Here is a 14,072-nt window from a genome sequence, read left to right as displayed (position 1 = left end):
TGGTTTACAACGATCTAATCCACATACATGTATGCACTGTAACATTTAGCTCAAGGGCCAATTGTGACGTTTTGCGAAGGACCGCAATTCCGAAATGCCCGCCAGCGCCTCAGGCGGCTCAGCTCCCTGCACGCAGCAGCAGGCTCCATCGCCGAGCCTCGCGAGTCCCGGGTGCTTCCGTTTTGCCCTCACTGACGGCGCGCGCCGCGACGCGGCGCGCTGGGCTGCCGCTGGGCCAGGCACCTCCAGCGCCTCCGCCGCTGACCTCCACGCTTGCAGGGCCGCAGGTTCCGCCAACACGGTCGCTATTAGCGACTGGGGCCTTCGCCTGCTAGCGTTTGGAGGGTCCTCCGTGTTCCGGGGAGCGCCCCTGCTTGCGTCTATTAGCCTAACGACAGCAGCAGGAGCAGGAGCGGGAGCGGGAGGTGCAGGACAGGCTGCTGCGCCGGCGCCGGTGGCGGCGGGCGCCGCAGCCGGCTCCGCCGCAGGCTGGGCAGCACGTGCCACCAGCGGGGCCACATCCTCCCCCTCCTCTTCCTCCTCCTCCTCGACCCTCCGGTCCGCTCAGCCGCTCTTCTCGCTCGCAGACGCTACAGCCAACGGCGGCAGCAGGCGCGGGGGGCGGCAGCAGCAGCAGCTACAGCAGCCGGCGGCGGCGGCAGGCGCGGATGCTGACCTAGACATAGCGGGCGCAGAAGCGCTGCTTAAAGAAATGCTGGGCCAAGGAGGAGCAATGGGCGGCAGTAGCAGTGGCAGTAGCAGCAAAGGCAGGGAGGCGCTGCCGTCGGCTTCCAGGGCAGTGCGGTGGGCAGCGGACGCGGCGGCGGCGGAGGGCGCGGGCGGCGGCTTTATGGACGGGGGCGATGAAGAGGATGACCAGGAGGCGGCGGCGGAGGCGGAGCGGGCGCTTGCGAGGTGGGGGGTTGGGCGGGGCTCCTTGCCGTACTCACACGGACAGCTGGTCAGGTGGCCGGACTGGAGCTGTGTATTGGGGCCTGCTGTGTGCATGTGCAGGCGTTGTGCTGCGGCCTGGGACGTGCGACTGAGTCGACCGCCCCCCACCCCTGCATCCTCTTCCACGCCCAACTCCTCTCCCCTCCTTGTCACAAATCCCATGGCCGCACACGCACGCACACACAGGGTGCAGTGCGGCTTCTGCGGCCGGAGCCTGGGCCGCCGCGGCGCGCGCTCCTCGCTGCTGTGCGACTGCTGCCACCGGCCCTTCCACGCCGACTGCTGCCGCTACCGGGGCGTGACCACTCGCCGGAGCCAGCCGCAGGCCGAGGGGCAGGGCGGCGGCGGCGGCCGCGGCGTAGATGCGGGCAGCTGGTTCCACTCTCCGGTGCGGGCGCCTGGGAACGTGCACCCACGGGCTTCATGTTGTTTCGCACAGTGGTGTGGGAGTTGCTCAGTCGACCCCCCCCCCTTCTCATGCTCTGCTCTGCCCCGTACCTCTTGCACCTCATTATCGCCGCCCGTCCGCTTTGCTGCAACCACTGTGCTACTGCAACCGTCGTTTTGCTGCATCGCATACACTGTCTTTGTGCAATGTCCTCCTTGTGCCCTTAAACACACATACGCACACATTCAAATATATGCAGGACTGCGCCGCCGTCAGTACGCAGTGGTCAGGCCGCGCCGCCGCGGGGCCGCAGCCCGCCGCCGCCAGCCGCACCTGGCTGCTACTGCCGACGCAGCTGCGCGGCGGCAGTAGCAGCCAGGCGGAGGCGCGGGACGGGCTGCAGCAGGCGGCGGGAGTCCTGGCTGGGGAGTACGGGCCGCGTGTGGTGGATGCCGTGCTGGACAGGTGGGCAGCAGCGTCGGGGGCAGTGTCCGAGGTCTGGGGCAGGCTCTTCGTCACCCTTAACGTTTCTGGGTTCAGCAGGAGAATCTGGGAGATGTTCGGACTCGTGCCGCAGAATACGGTATGGGTTTTGGGCCCTATCTCCCTCATAAAGTTTTCGTATCCCCTCCCCCTTGCCCTCCCCCCAAAACACCCGCAGCGACTGGGCGGTGCTGCTGCGTGACCCGCGGGGCACCGCCGTGTCCGCCGCCACCCTGGATGTGTACGGCAGGGAGGTGAGCACTGAGCAGCAGGGCTGCAGGATAGAGCAGCCAGGCGGGAGCGAGGGGGACGCCGGATGGCCGGATGGGGAGGGGAAGGGGGCAATAAAGTGTGCCGTGAATACTGTGGAAGTTCCGTGTGTGCGTGACTCCGCTGCTGCGCTAGTTGAGTGCTTTGTTGGCACGCTTGCGTGTGCTGCCAAATCCGCTGCTGTCCTGGCGACGTGCGGCCGGTGCGATTTCGACCCCTGTGCCCGAACCCTGACGTGGCCGCCTTGGCGTTGGCGGTGTGATCTGATGTGATGCTGTGGTCACGCATGTTGTGATGCTGGCGGTCATGCATGGCGTCATCAAGTGGCGGTCGTGCATGCGTGTGTTTGCAGGTGGTGGTGATGGATCTGGTGGCTACGGCGGAGCAGGCGCGGGGGCAGGGACACACCAGGTGGGCAGCAGGCTGGGGCGAGGGCACGGGGGTGGGGGGCAGCGGTGGCGGCGGGCGCTCAAAGAGCGACACCTGCAGGGGTTGGGGTTGTAAACACTAAACCGAAGGGGGTGGGGGCGAGCGCCACGAGCAGTAACACGCGAGGCCGCACTGCGCACGAGACTGCTCCTCCGCTCCTATTCATTCTGCTGCTCCTCCGCTCCTCCCTGTCCGCTCCCTCTCTGCCGCTGCCAGGGCGCTGCTGGACGCCGTGGCCGACTGGTTGACTGAAGCAGACATCCGGCAGTGGGTTGTGGCACTGCCCACACCCGCATCCGCATCGCCACTGGCGGCGCTGGGTGGCGATGGCGGCGCAGACGAGGACGAGGCGGCGGCGGCGCGGCGGCTGCAGAGGCAGTACTCCGCACGGGGCTTTCGGAAGCTGCCTCGCTGGCAGCAGCGGGATTGGGCCAGGCAGCTGCCGGGCTTTCCGGAGCGGCAGGGCGGCGTGGAGGGAAGCCTGCTGATGGTGCGGCCGCTGCCTGCAGCGAAGGGGCAGAGGAGGAGCGGGGAGAGGGAGGGAGGGGAGGAGGAGGCGGGCGGGAGGGGGCGCGGCGGTGCGGTGGTGGGGCTGGTGCGGGGCGTGGCGGGCGGCGTGGGCGGTGCGGTGCGGGGGCTGTGGGGCTACGTGACGTTGGGCGGTCGGCAGTAGGCAGTAGGCAGTGGCGGCCGTGAGGTGGACGTGTCAGTCTGGAGGCGCAGAAGGGGAGGTGGAGGGGCAGGCAGGGATTGTGATGTGGAGGGCGCGGTGGTGGCAGGTGGAGGTGCAGAGGCTAGTGAACCCTGGGCCAGCTCAGGATGTCCTGCTCCTTTCCCTGTTCGGCTATGTAAACCTACAGAGTACGTGACGACCAGGAAGCCAGCTTTGCTGCCGGCAGAGGAGCGGAGGGAAGAAAAGAAAAAGCTCGGCGATCCACGTCGACACAAACAGAATCCTCGAACTTGCTCCGACTTCTCCATACTCCTTTACCTGTAATTTTTGATAGATAGTTCAGGATGATGTTGGCTAAGCAAGCCCCCTGCACTCGTCTCGCGACGTCTAGTCGTTCGGCATGCACCGTGCCAGTGCGGGCTCTGGGCGCGCGGCCGTCTGCACGACGGGCCCTTCAGCCTGCCAAGGCGGTGGACTCGCCACCTGGACCGCTGGATAGTATCGCCACGAAGACTATTGAAGGCAAGATGCATTGCGACACACCGTTGGTTCTAGAAGTCCCTACGCGGGCTGGAACGATGCCGGTGGCAGTCAGTGTTAGTTTCAGGTTGTTGTTATCGGGTCGGAACTAGGTTCGGCGCTTCGCAGGCCTGTTTTCGGCCCACAGCCACACAGCTCAACGACGGGAGCAGGAGGTCGCGAGCGCGCCGAGTGCTTCTCCTAGCTCAGCGCCGGCTTTGCAGGAATAACTGCTGTATATACAGCGTATTGCGGCTTTGCCGTATCGACGCCTAGGGAGAAAGCAACCACCCTGCGAGACTGGCGGTGCTCCCTGCGCTGGCGCCCCCGACTGCGCCGCAGCCCCCGCCAGCTGCTGCACCCAAAAGCTCGCCCACCCTGCCCCCATCCGGCCACCCAACCACCCATACCTTGCAGCACAACGCCTCCACCTGCCCTGCCCGCCCTCGCTTCTCACTGCCCTCCTCCCTCCCTCCCTTCTTCCCTTTCCTCCTCTGCCTTCAGACTTGGACACCGACTATTGCGACGACTTCGTGTGCACCAGCTCGCCCGCTGTGGAGCAGACGGTGCGCAGCTTGGCACGCGAGCTGCAGCGGGGCCGCTACGCCGCAGCCACCCTCTACCAGCCGGGCGTGACCTACTCGGTGAGCGACAGGGAGAGGGGCGGATCTGAGGAGGGCGGGGCGGGCTGGACGGGGAGGAGGGCGTGAGGCGGGCGGCGCTTGGTGCGCCGCGGGTAGGCGGAGAAGGCTGTATTGTGGCGGACGAAGTGGGAGAGTAGAGCGGTGCAGGCGCATGGGTTAGGGAGGCAGGGAGGGAGGGATGGCATCCGTGCGGGGCATCTGCGACGGGCAGCGAGTCAGGGGCGCCGCATAGGTGCCGTATCCAGGATATCGCCAGGGAGGCATCTGCAGGGGGGCGCCGCGGATGCAGAGCGAGGGTGGAGGAGAGGCAAGTGGCATGTGATGCTGCCTGCTGCCTTCGCCAGGCGTCACGTTGGTAACCCCAGCAGCCCCCGCACACACCGCCCGGACGTCCGTCCGCATGGACCGCTTTGCGTGCTTACCCAACCTGCCTAACCCCCCTGCGTGCCCGCCCTGGCCTCTCTCGCCTCGCGCCACAGGACGGCTTCCGCACGTTCACGGGAGTGGAGGGCTACAAGCGGCAGCGCTGGGTCATCGACAATGTGGAGAAGTTCAAGACGGTGAGAGGAGGGAGAGGAGGGGAGGGGAGACGAGGGGAGGGGAGAGGAGAGGAGAGGAGCAGGTGGCTGCGACAGTGGAGTGGGTGTGGATGTTGGGGAAGGGGAGGCGTGGGCCGGCGAGCAGTCCGCCGGTCGGGGGTGAGAGCACGCCGCGGGAGCGGATTAGAGATTGACGGAAGGCGGCAGCGGAGGCGGGGGCGGGAGCGGAGTGGGAATGCGGTGAGAGCGCAGGCCGGAGCAGGGCTGGCGGGAAGTGAGGGGCGGGTGTGGCGGTCGGGGACGGCATGAGTGCATGGCGCCGCGTGGGGCGGCCCGGCAGGGGCTGGCGAGGGCCCGCTGGCCGCACCTGCACGGGAGTGGCGGCTGGGGCAAGCAGTGCGCTACCGCACCCACCCTCACCGCCGCCTTCGGAACACCTCAGCACCAACACCAACCCCACCAACACCCACGCTGCCCCCTCCCTCCCGCCCACCTTATGGGATGGGTTCAAAGTTAACTCCCTCCCTCCCTCCCTCCCTCCCTCCCTCCCTCCCTCCCACCACTCGCCCCTCAGTCCATCCTGCGTCTGCGCATGCTGGACAAGGGCACCAGCGAGATCAGCTGGCAGGTGGACGGCAGCCTGGGCGGCCAGCCCGTCAGCCTGCTGTTCACCACCACCTGCGAGCACAACCTGGTCACCGGCCGCATCACCAACCACCGGTGCGGCCAGGGGGCAGCTGGGCCAGCGGGGCCCAGGGCCGGGGTGGGGGGCTCTAGGGCCGCGGTGGGGGTGGCACGGCAGCTGTGGTGTGGTGGCAGCGGCGGTGGCAGAGGGCACCGGGCGCAGGGCGGAACAGCGGGGACGTAGTATGTGCGTGGGCGACCTAGCACGCTGGCTCCATCCAGTCCTTCTCTGTCCTGTCTGTCCCGACGAGCTCCCGGGCGTCCCTCCTCGCACTCGCAGTGAGAGCTGGAACCTGTCTCGCTGCTCGCCGCCCGCCGCCGCCATGGCCACCGCCAACCGCTACGCCTGGAGCGCCAAGCAGGCGGTGGAGGACGCCAAGGAGGGGCTGACCAAGGCGGCGGAGAAGCTGGGCGGCGGCGGCGGCGCCGACATGAACAACCTGCCCTCGGACCCCACGCGGGTGAGGCAGGCGGCAGCCAAGCATGGGAGAGCGGGCAACAAGCGGGCAGTGGGCGGGCAGAGGAGGGAGGGGTGGTGGGGTGGTGCAAGCATGGTGAGAGTGTGTGAGTGTGTGTGGAGGGAATTGCAGCCTCAGTCGTGAATCTCGTGATGCCTTGGGCCCAAGCCTTTGGTTGGCAACCAGGGGGACCCAGGGTGGCACGCGGCGCCAAGGCCTTGGCGTGTTAGTGGGAGGCCGCGCATACAGCGGATGACGCGGCACAAGCCCAGAGCGCACGCCAGCGTCCTCTCCTCCATACGTCACATGCTCTCGCTCTCGAGCGACATGCATTCCGAACTCGCCATCGCTGCCCTCTGGCCCCATTCTTGCCCAGTCGATGCTCCCCCACCGTCTACTACTGCCTTGACCAAGCATGAATGTATAACCCTCATCTCCACAGTTTTACCAGAACGGCGGCGGCGGTGGCCAGAACCAGGACCTGTTTGCCATCGGCTTCCTCATCGCGCTGTTGTACCTGGCCTTCAAGCTGTTTGGAGCGCTGGAGACACTGGGCTAAGGGCCTGACATGGGCTGAGGGGCTGAAGGGCTTGGGGGTTTGATGGGCTGAGGGGCTGAGGCAAGCAGCCCAGGCGGCTTCTGTGTCTCAGGCTGGCGGGACAAAGCGGGGGCTGCAGCAGCGCAGCCGGCACAAGCGGCAGAAGAGCTGCAGTGGGGGCACAGTATTGGAAGAAGCGACGACGGCAGACGCAGAGGGGAGGCGGGGGCGGGCACTGTGGGGGCAAGACTAGGGAGAGTCACTTATTGCTGAGTGGTATGAGACCTGCACCGGTTTTGCTGTGGTGCTGCGACAGCGTGTGACTTGTGAACGACAATTGCCAGCTTGTGCGTGTCCTGTGCGCGCTTGCCCAAGCTTTGGGCTGGATGGAACCGAAACAGATATAAATACAGTGGGTTAAGCACAACCGGTGTCCTCACTGTCCGTGAGTTTTTTTTGGTGTGTGCCGTGTCTTATTTGTATGTGCGCTTGCATGAATTGTGTGCCCAAGTGCCTCTCGTCATGCACGGGGGGTTGGCACTGCAGGCAGCAGCGTTGTGGGCCGTGATTTTGTGCGGCTGTTGGCACTCTGACAAAGGCTGGCGCACAAAGTTTTGAGACGTGCCCGGCTATCCGGCCGTCTGTTTGTTGTGTGTGTCCACATTGAATCCGGGAAGCGGGAAGAGCTGGGAGCAGCTTCTGGGTGCGAGGCAGTTGGTTGCTTCTGGAGCAGAGGCGTTCGGATGTTTGCAGCGGTGCAGAGCAAGGGCTTGTGCGTGGACTCCAGGCCTTGCATTGTATTGAAGGCGCCGGGACTTGGAGATGGCGTGCATTTTGCCGCTCGAGGTCGACTGAAGAATGGCGTGCATGAGGGCAGGCAAGCTGCAAATAGCATAGCGCAGCGGTGCAGTCCGGTGGCGACCTCAACGGCCACGAGAGATATGGCAGATCGTAGATGTAAACGAGGCAAGGATATCAGCATTGTGAGTTGTGGCAGTTGCGAAGCCGGCGGCGAAGGATAGCGAGGCCTGGACCGCCTGGACCCTGTTGTAATTGCAGACAAAGGTGGCTCAAAGCCTCAAACCTGGTCAACTGGTGGGAACGCCAAACGTTTTTGCATTTGGGCCCTGTTTTAGACTCCTGCTTTTGGCGTGACGTCAACTCCGCAACCAACATCCGGCACGCGCTGGTGGAGATGCTGCTGGGGCACAAACGACCTGAATCGCTGCAGACTGGCGGCGGCAGCGGCGGCGGCGGCGGCAGCAGCAGCGGGGGCGCGTGCGCGCATCTTGGTAGCGGAGGGGGCGGGAAAGGCCACGTGGAGGAGGAGAGCGCAGCGCCGCCCAAGAAGCGGCGCAAGCGCGCAGGCTGAGGAGCCGTCTGGCGGTGTCTAGGTAGCGCCGTAGCGGTCCGCGGTGGAGCTGGCAGCGCATGCGTAGCGGCATGACAAGCAGTGCGGCTGTTGACAACTGTGCTGTGTCTGGCTGCTGTTGGCTCTGCTGTGGCATCGCGATTGCTAGATAGGCGCCTGGTTTGGCTATGTGCCTGTGGAAACTGACCCCGGCTCTGTCCGGGCGATGAGGTTGTTCGGCCTCAGACTGTGGAGGGGCTCAGCCCCTTTTCTCGTGACCGGGGAACCAGACCCGTGCTTTTGCTCCAGGCATTACAGGATTCTGCCAGCGTGATCACCAGCGGCAATGGACCCCGACCGTTTAGTGGTCCCACAGGGGCACCCGCTCGTACTTGACCTCCAAAAGTATTGGCAATAAAACTTGTGAACACGGCCCTTTTGTGAGAACATGACTACCCCTCGTTTCGACGCGCAAATCCTTAACATTCACTCCTTGGCCAGGCCTTGTCAGCCCAGTTCATGCCTGCCGTCCCTATCGTCTCTCTGTACATCCAGTCCACAATTCACCGCCCTGCTAGTCTTCGCTACACCGTGCACACACATACCCACCGCTGCTCTAATTGCTACACTAGTTGCTATTTGCAAGTTTACGTGCTAATGAACGTTGCCCCTTCTAACCATGGCCCGCATCTTCAAGCGGCTCCTTGACGACCACTGATTGCATCTTACCCACCCCATGTGGCCCTACTCGATCCCCACTATCACCCAGCCTTCGGCCATGCATCTCCTTCGCCTCAACCTACACCCCCCGTGGCTCCGCCTTCGCACCCGCAACACCAACGCCGCTACTGCCGCGCCAGACGCGGTATCGGCAGTGCGGCCATCCGCCGCCCGTCCCCGCCGCCGCCACCAAGCTGCCGCACAATGCCAACGGCCCCGGCCCAGCGAGATGCGTCGCTACCCGCTGCCACCTATGCCGAGCAGCGCCCCGCAGCGGTAGCACCTCCAGCCCCGCCGCTGGGGCCAAAGCAGCACGCGCTAAACAGTGCTGTTGAGTGGCACAGCACCCGCAGCACCCGGGCTGGCCTTTGGGCCGCGCCCCAGAGCACCCGGCCGCACCCCTGCCACCGCCAACCTCCGCACCCGCCCCAGCTACCTAACACCAGATCTACCATGCCTATGATTGATGCGTGCATCAATTTTTGTTTGTGTCTGTGGACTCCTCTTGAAACAGCAAACAATTGACCTAACCGATACCGGTGTCAAATAACAAAAAAGGTTGCGTCCTGTGTCCCAGTGCCGCCTCCGCTGCCCAGCAGAGCGGAGGCAAGCACGGTCCAGAAAACAATAAGGAAGTCGGGTTCAATTCGTTAAGAAATACAGAAGAGAGCCCAGCATTACGCTGGCTATAGCCCCGCAGGACACTCAACAAGCCATCTCAGAGTCAGTCAAGCAGCCAGCCACTCGCGGGTGCGCACATCGCCACACTCTGGCTCCTCAACTGTCAACTTTCCTCGGCCGCGCCACAAGCACCCTGACTGCCACACATCCGCTACTGCCAATCATCCCAGCTCCTCACTGCCGCATCGGCTGCAACTGCTGCCCAAGCGCCGGCTGAGGCGCGAACGGCTGCACGGAGTGCGTCTTGCGCGCGCCAGCCTCTCCGGCGCCGGCACCGCCCCGCGCCGGTGTGCGCTGCTGCTGGTGCTGACCGCCCGGCGCCGTGCGCGCCTGGCCGGTGGGCGTGGGCAGCGAGGCATAGGCGCCGAACGCAGCCTGATCCTCCTCGCTCCCAGGAATAAAGATCTGTGGGTTGTGGGACGTGGGGTGCAAGGCCGGGGGGCGCGGGACAAGGTCGGGTGTGTGCTGCCTCCTTGCGGCGGAGCTGTGCGGGGCATCGATGGCAAAGGGGCTAGGGCTTCCCGGGTTGGCATATGGGGTGTCATCGCAGTCGCTTACGGCTGTCCGGCGGCCTACCTGGTAGGCGTAGGCGTTGCTGCCCGGAAGCAGCCCATACGTGGCGCGGAACGGACCGCTGCTGCTGCCGCCGTCGCCATGCGCCAGCGGGTGCGCACCGCCCGCGCCCGCACCGCCACCCGCCGCGCCGCCCGTGCCCCTGTGATGGTGGCCGTTGCCGCCTTGCTGCGGCGTCTGCGGACAGAGCCCGATAGGCACAACATCAACAACGGTGTCAGCGGCATGCAAGGTCCTTAACCCAGGCGCACCCTGTGCCATGCAACACGCAAACAACGCCCCTTCAACTCCCGCCTGCTCCGCTGCAACCTCCCCTTCCTCCTCTCCTTCCCCTTCCCCTCCTCCCCCCTCCTCCGCTGCTCACCAGCAGCGCGCTCTTGGGGTTGAGGTCGGCCGGTGAGCCCACGAAGGCGCCACCGCAACAGCACCAGCAGGTGGCCACCAGGATGAAGCCCGCGTGCGCCGCCGCCAGCACGGCGCCGCCCGCCACGAAAGCGACGGCGGGCAGCAGCCGCGGCGAGCTGCTGGCCAGCAGGTAGGCAGACAGCCCGATCTCGCCCAGCCACAGCACCGCCATAACTGTTGCGGGATCGAGAAGGGCGGGTTGATTCAGGGGCGGGATGGGTGGGTGGGGGAGGGTGGGGTGAGGTTGCGGAAAGCGTCCAGGCATGCACAGTTGACACGGGTGGGTGCTCGCACACGTCTGCGGCTAGAGTAATTCATTGTAGCTGTTGAAGAGCAGCAATGTGCGGAGGCATTTTGGGACCAGCGAAGCAGTCAGGATGTGGGAGGGTGTCGTCGGAGGCTCGCACACGGCGGGGTTGATACACCGGTTGGGGCCCTCAGGACGCCGCGCCCCAAAGCGCTAGCGGATTGGTAATGTGCTATATTGAAGAGCATTAAGCTCGCGCGGGTGGCGAGGTGGCGAACGGGAACGGAAGGACAATCGCAAAGGTTATTCGCCACTCACAAGCGTGGGACATCTAGGTTCCGCCCGACGCCGCATATGACAGTTTGCGCTTTTCAGCCTCTACCGTGCGACCGGTGGTTCAGCCGCGGCTGCAAGACGACGAAATAGTCGCTGACGGGCATAAGACAGCTGCAGGACCTGTCTGGGCCACTTACCAATGTGCGCAATCGTGTAGTTGAAGCAACGAGCTAAAAACAGCCGACCAGCATACTCCAAGACCGCTGCGGGGGCGGAACAGACGACAAGGTTGTCATAAGCCAGTTGCACCGCTTAGCCAGCCAAGCTCGGGGCATTTAACCATTATCCCGATACTTACACAGGAAGACCAAGACAAACGAGAGCGTGCCGAGCACACAGCCCAGCACAAGCACCGCTAGAGCGACACGCTGCAGCTCAGCGCTGCTGCCCTCGGGAGCCAGCCCGCCTAAAGATAGCGCAGAGCAAGCTATGGGGCCTAGCACAAGAGCTACCAGGCCCCTGGAGCCCAAAAGCTGCCCCAAGTTGAGGGGTGCCATTTCTGAGGCGTGCACCGTAGAGGTTGGAACGTTGAGTTACATTACTATGCAGAAGTTTGTGTATGCAAGCCAACTGGTGCAAGTGGTGTGGTACTTGGCATCCCAGTCGTCCAGAGAATCGCAGGTCCGCCTGGCACGCACCCCCGCAAAACCCTTGTTGGGAGGGGACCCGGACCGGCTGTGAGCACCCGCATTCTACCTATCATGCGCGGGTTGCCGTTGCACCCTGCTTCACCTCTGCAGGTTCCCGGGGCCTTGCGCCGCCGTGTCACCTCCCTGAAGTCTCCCTGCCGGCGCCCAGGTTCCCCCATCTCCCAGCTCGCACTGGTCAGCGGCAGCTAGCAGAAGCTGGGGAGCAGGGCCATGCTGTGGCAGCACACGGCTCTGCGAATGTTATTCTCCCTTTTCCTGACGCCTTTCTTAATCCCGTACGACCTCCGTCACGATGCGTGTAACCCGCACTGGTGCCGTACCGTACGGCAAGCCGCGGTGGAAGCTGCCCGTCGTGTAGTGAAATCCGTGCGGCATTTGGGCAAGGAGGCGCATTCACACCGGGACCAGGAGTGGACGAGCGGTCAGCCTTGCGCCCATCCACTGGCCCAGTGTGGAACATTGGAAGCGCGCATGCTTGGGGCCTTTGAGGCAGCCTGGGCCGCGGGCTTCGGCTTTTGGGACAGGATGGCGGGTTGTGGGGTGTCCCGTGCGTGGCTATTGGCCTATCCAGGGGAGGCCTCCCCTGGGCCTATCGCCTATCGGTTATGGCGGCAGCTCATCTACTTTTGAGTCTGCCAGAAAGCCCTGGTAAAGGGAGACCGTGCCTTGCGTGTTGTGTCTGGAATCCACCCTGAGTGAAGGGGATGCATGTATGGCTTACCCGGCCGGAAGCCTGGTAACCGCCTGCATGAAGTGTCAAGCCCTCTTGGATCCATCCCGTCCTTGCAGTGGCGGACTGCGGGACTGCCTGACTGGGGTGTGCGTTGTCTATGACAGAGTCCGTACCTCAGACTCAGGTGTGCCTAACCGCCTTGGTGGTCAGGACTACCTGTCATGATGGATGAAGGACGGATGTGCGCTGGCCCCCCAGCTGTCTGCACTGCGGGCCAAACACCTTCATGTGTGTGATGCTGGGGTACCGGAGGCGGGTGGCGGCCAATGCGTGCTGGGCGTTCCCGAGGGCTGCTCGCTAGCGTGCGGCTGGGGTTTTGTTGCCTTGGTGTCGTGCGTGTGGTATGAGCAGGCCAGCAGGGACAACGGGGCTGCCGCCACCGCTCCTGTTCCGGGATTGCGTTGTGGCACAGGCTCTGAGGGAGAACATGGCCATGGGTGGTCTGCCTGAAGCCGTTGCTTAGTGTTTCACGCGTGCTGTTCTATAATTCTATGGCTCATCCAGCCGCCTGCAGGGTTGGCGCCGCCGGTGTGGTGTGTTGCGTGCCTTGCTGCCCTGTACAGGTACGCCGTGTTCACCTGAGTCCCCATTTACGCAGAACTAGTCCTGATTTTGGCACCATTTGTGCCCTCCTCCCCGTGTGGACAAATGCCGGTACTTGTTGAGTCCTTTGACATTCTTATTGCCAGTGGCTAGGCGTGTGTGCGTGACACTAGAGATTCAGGCATGGCCGCGTCGATTGTGGCGGGCATTTGCTGCTGCGTCCTCAAAAAGCTCAAACCACACCTCAAAAGACACCAATACACCAATACACCATGACGCTGATCGCATTTGCCCAGCAGCTGGTGGCCCTGTACATCGAGGGTGTAAAGGCGTTCCTTCCACCGACCTCACCTATGACGACATCGTGGGCGCCATCAAGACCAAGTCCGTCAAGCGTCCGCAGCGCTTCAGTCTGAGGGCCGTTGAGATTGAGCGGCCGACGGCACTGAAGGCCAGCACCAATGCGAGCCTGGGCAACAGCTACGGCAGTGGCAACAAGTCTGAGGCGCACAAGGCTGCCATTTCGGCGGCCAAGAAGGGCATCAAGATCAAGCGGCAGTCGGAGGCGCACAAGGCTGCCATTTCGGCGGCCAAGACCACCTGCATTTGCGGCAAGTGCGGCAAGTGCAAGGCACGGGCCCGGCAGCAGAAGTGCCGGGCCAAGAAGGCCAAGAGGGCCTAGACAACTCCTCCTCCCTTCAAAACCGGTGTTTATCAACACCACCCATGCATCGGCTGGCCGATGTGGCGATGTCGGCTGACCTAGAACGGATAGTTGGCTTCTGCCGGACATGACCCGTGTATCTTCGCAAAGCGTAATCGAGTGACCAGAATGAAGCGAGGTGTTGACAAACACCGGGTTGCATCCAGGCTCACGATCCAGGCTCCCAGCGCTCCCCTGCCCTTGTGCGGCAGCGTGCACCTGCAACCGCGGCGGCAGAGGTCCATGCAGAAAGAGGGGCCATGGGGCAGCTCCTTAACTGCTGGCACAGAGTAAACCAGTTCGAAGTTATCGTGAAGGCAGCAGGGACAAGCTCGTACCGACAAAGACGGCCGTCAGCGTCATACTGTTGCCAGACAGCTCGAGCGAGGCCGTGTGTGGCGGGCAGCCGGAGGGGCCGTGGCCGCCGTAGCTGCTGTACCCGGGGTGGTAGCCGTGCGGATAGGCGGGGTGCGGCGGGTAGCCGGCAGGGCGGTAGCGGTAGGGCGCCGGCGCGGGCCGCACAGGTCAGCCGCCGCGCCGGCGCCCTACCG

At 64.3% G+C, this 14,072-nt stretch overlaps 5 protein-coding genes across 5 annotated transcripts; 4 read left to right on the top strand and 1 right to left on the bottom strand.

Moving 5' to 3' along the window:
* The first annotated feature begins 38 nt into the window (after positions 1 to 38).
* CHLRE_12g536850v5 (uncharacterized protein) lies at positions 39 to 3,388 on the top strand. Its single transcript, XM_043068666.1, has 6 exons — positions 39 to 915; positions 1,141 to 1,342; positions 1,602 to 1,807; positions 2,004 to 2,079; positions 2,448 to 2,506; positions 2,741 to 3,388. Exons 1-6 carry the CDS (start codon positions 95 to 97, stop codon positions 3,195 to 3,197), a joined length of 1,821 nt encoding a protein of 606 aa, XP_042918761.1. The 5' UTR covers positions 39 to 94; the 3' UTR covers positions 3,198 to 3,388.
* Positions 3,389 to 3,508: 120 nt separating this feature from the next.
* Positions 3,509 to 7,644, top strand: CHLRE_12g536800v5 (uncharacterized protein). Its single transcript, XM_001692823.2, has 6 exons — positions 3,509 to 3,719; positions 4,221 to 4,360; positions 4,840 to 4,920; positions 5,474 to 5,619; positions 5,864 to 6,044; positions 6,484 to 7,644. Exons 1-6 carry the CDS (start codon positions 3,542 to 3,544, stop codon positions 6,598 to 6,600), a joined length of 843 nt encoding a protein of 280 aa, XP_001692875.1. The 5' UTR covers positions 3,509 to 3,541; the 3' UTR covers positions 6,601 to 7,644.
* A 54-nt stretch (positions 7,645 to 7,698) lies between these two features.
* Positions 7,699 to 8,224, top strand: CHLRE_12g536776v5 (uncharacterized protein). Its single transcript, XM_043068665.1, has one exon. The coding sequence runs from the start codon at positions 7,775 to 7,777 to the stop codon at positions 7,949 to 7,951; it is 177 nt and encodes a 58-aa protein (XP_042918760.1). The 5' UTR covers positions 7,699 to 7,774; the 3' UTR covers positions 7,952 to 8,224.
* A 6-nt stretch (positions 8,225 to 8,230) lies between these two features.
* CHLRE_12g536750v5 (uncharacterized protein) lies at positions 8,231 to 11,468 on the bottom strand. The gene is made up of 5 exons (XM_043068664.1): positions 11,191 to 11,468; positions 11,030 to 11,095; positions 10,269 to 10,483; positions 9,908 to 10,081; positions 8,231 to 9,736 (listed from the first exon to the last, which is right to left on the bottom strand). The coding sequence occupies exons 1-5, from the start codon at positions 11,387 to 11,389 to the stop codon at positions 9,506 to 9,508; spliced, it is 885 nt and encodes a 294-aa protein (XP_042918759.1). The 5' UTR covers positions 11,390 to 11,468; the 3' UTR covers positions 8,231 to 9,505.
* A 1,410-nt stretch (positions 11,469 to 12,878) lies between these two features.
* On the top strand, positions 12,879 to 13,864 carry CHLRE_12g536716v5 (uncharacterized protein). Its single transcript, XM_043068663.1, has 2 exons — positions 12,879 to 12,966; positions 13,118 to 13,864. The coding sequence occupies exons 1-2, from the start codon at positions 12,924 to 12,926 to the stop codon at positions 13,498 to 13,500; spliced, it is 426 nt and encodes a 141-aa protein (XP_042918758.1). The 5' UTR covers positions 12,879 to 12,923; the 3' UTR covers positions 13,501 to 13,864.
* Positions 13,865 to 14,072: the final 208 nt, after the last annotated feature.

The sequence above is a fragment of the Chlamydomonas reinhardtii genome, chromosome 12 (assembly GCF_000002595.2).
Source record: "Chlamydomonas reinhardtii strain CC-503 cw92 mt+ chromosome 12, whole genome shotgun sequence".
Taxonomy (NCBI): Eukaryota; Viridiplantae; Chlorophyta; class Chlorophyceae; order Chlamydomonadales; family Chlamydomonadaceae; genus Chlamydomonas; species Chlamydomonas reinhardtii.
The sequence above is the reverse complement of the archived record's forward strand: the minus strand, read 5'-3'. Positions and strand labels throughout refer to the sequence as shown.

Coding starts and splice junctions, on each gene's coding strand:
- CHLRE_12g536850v5 (XM_043068666.1), top strand. CDS start 95: ATGCCCGCCAGCGCCTCAGGCGGCTCAGCTCCCTGCACGCAGCAGCAG. Junction 916..1,140: donor GCGGAGCGGGCGCTTGCGAG/GTGGGGGGTTGG, acceptor ACGCACACACAG/GGTGCAGTGCGGCTTCTGCG. Junction 2,507..2,740: donor CGGGGGCAGGGACACACCAG/GTGGGCAGCAGG, acceptor TGCCGCTGCCAG/GGCGCTGCTGGACGCCGTGG.
- CHLRE_12g536800v5 (XM_001692823.2), top strand. CDS start 3,542: ATGATGTTGGCTAAGCAAGCCCCCTGCACTCGTCTCGCGACGTCTAGT. Junction 4,361..4,839: donor AGCCGGGCGTGACCTACTCG/GTGAGCGACAGG, acceptor CTCGCGCCACAG/GACGGCTTCCGCACGTTCAC. Junction 6,045..6,483: donor TGCCCTCGGACCCCACGCGG/GTGAGGCAGGCG, acceptor TCATCTCCACAG/TTTTACCAGAACGGCGGCGG.
- CHLRE_12g536776v5 (XM_043068665.1), top strand. CDS start 7,775: ATGCTGCTGGGGCACAAACGACCTGAATCGCTGCAGACTGGCGGCGGC.
- CHLRE_12g536750v5 (XM_043068664.1), bottom strand. CDS start 11,389: ATGGCACCCCTCAACTTGGGGCAGCTTTTGGGCTCCAGGGGCCTGGTA. Junction 10,082..10,268: donor ACCCCAAGAGCGCGCTGCTG/GTGAGCAGCGGA, acceptor CTCTGTCCGCAG/ACGCCGCAGCAAGGCGGCAA. Junction 9,737..9,907: donor GCAACGCCTACGCCTACCAG/GTAGGCCGCCGG, acceptor CACAACCCACAG/ATCTTTATTCCTGGGAGCGA.
- CHLRE_12g536716v5 (XM_043068663.1), top strand. CDS start 12,924: ATGCCGGTACTTGTTGAGTCCTTTGACATTCTTATTGCCAGTG. Junction 12,967..13,117: donor TGACATTCTTATTGCCAGTG/GCTAGGCGTGTG, acceptor TTTGCCCAGCAG/CTGGTGGCCCTGTACATCGA.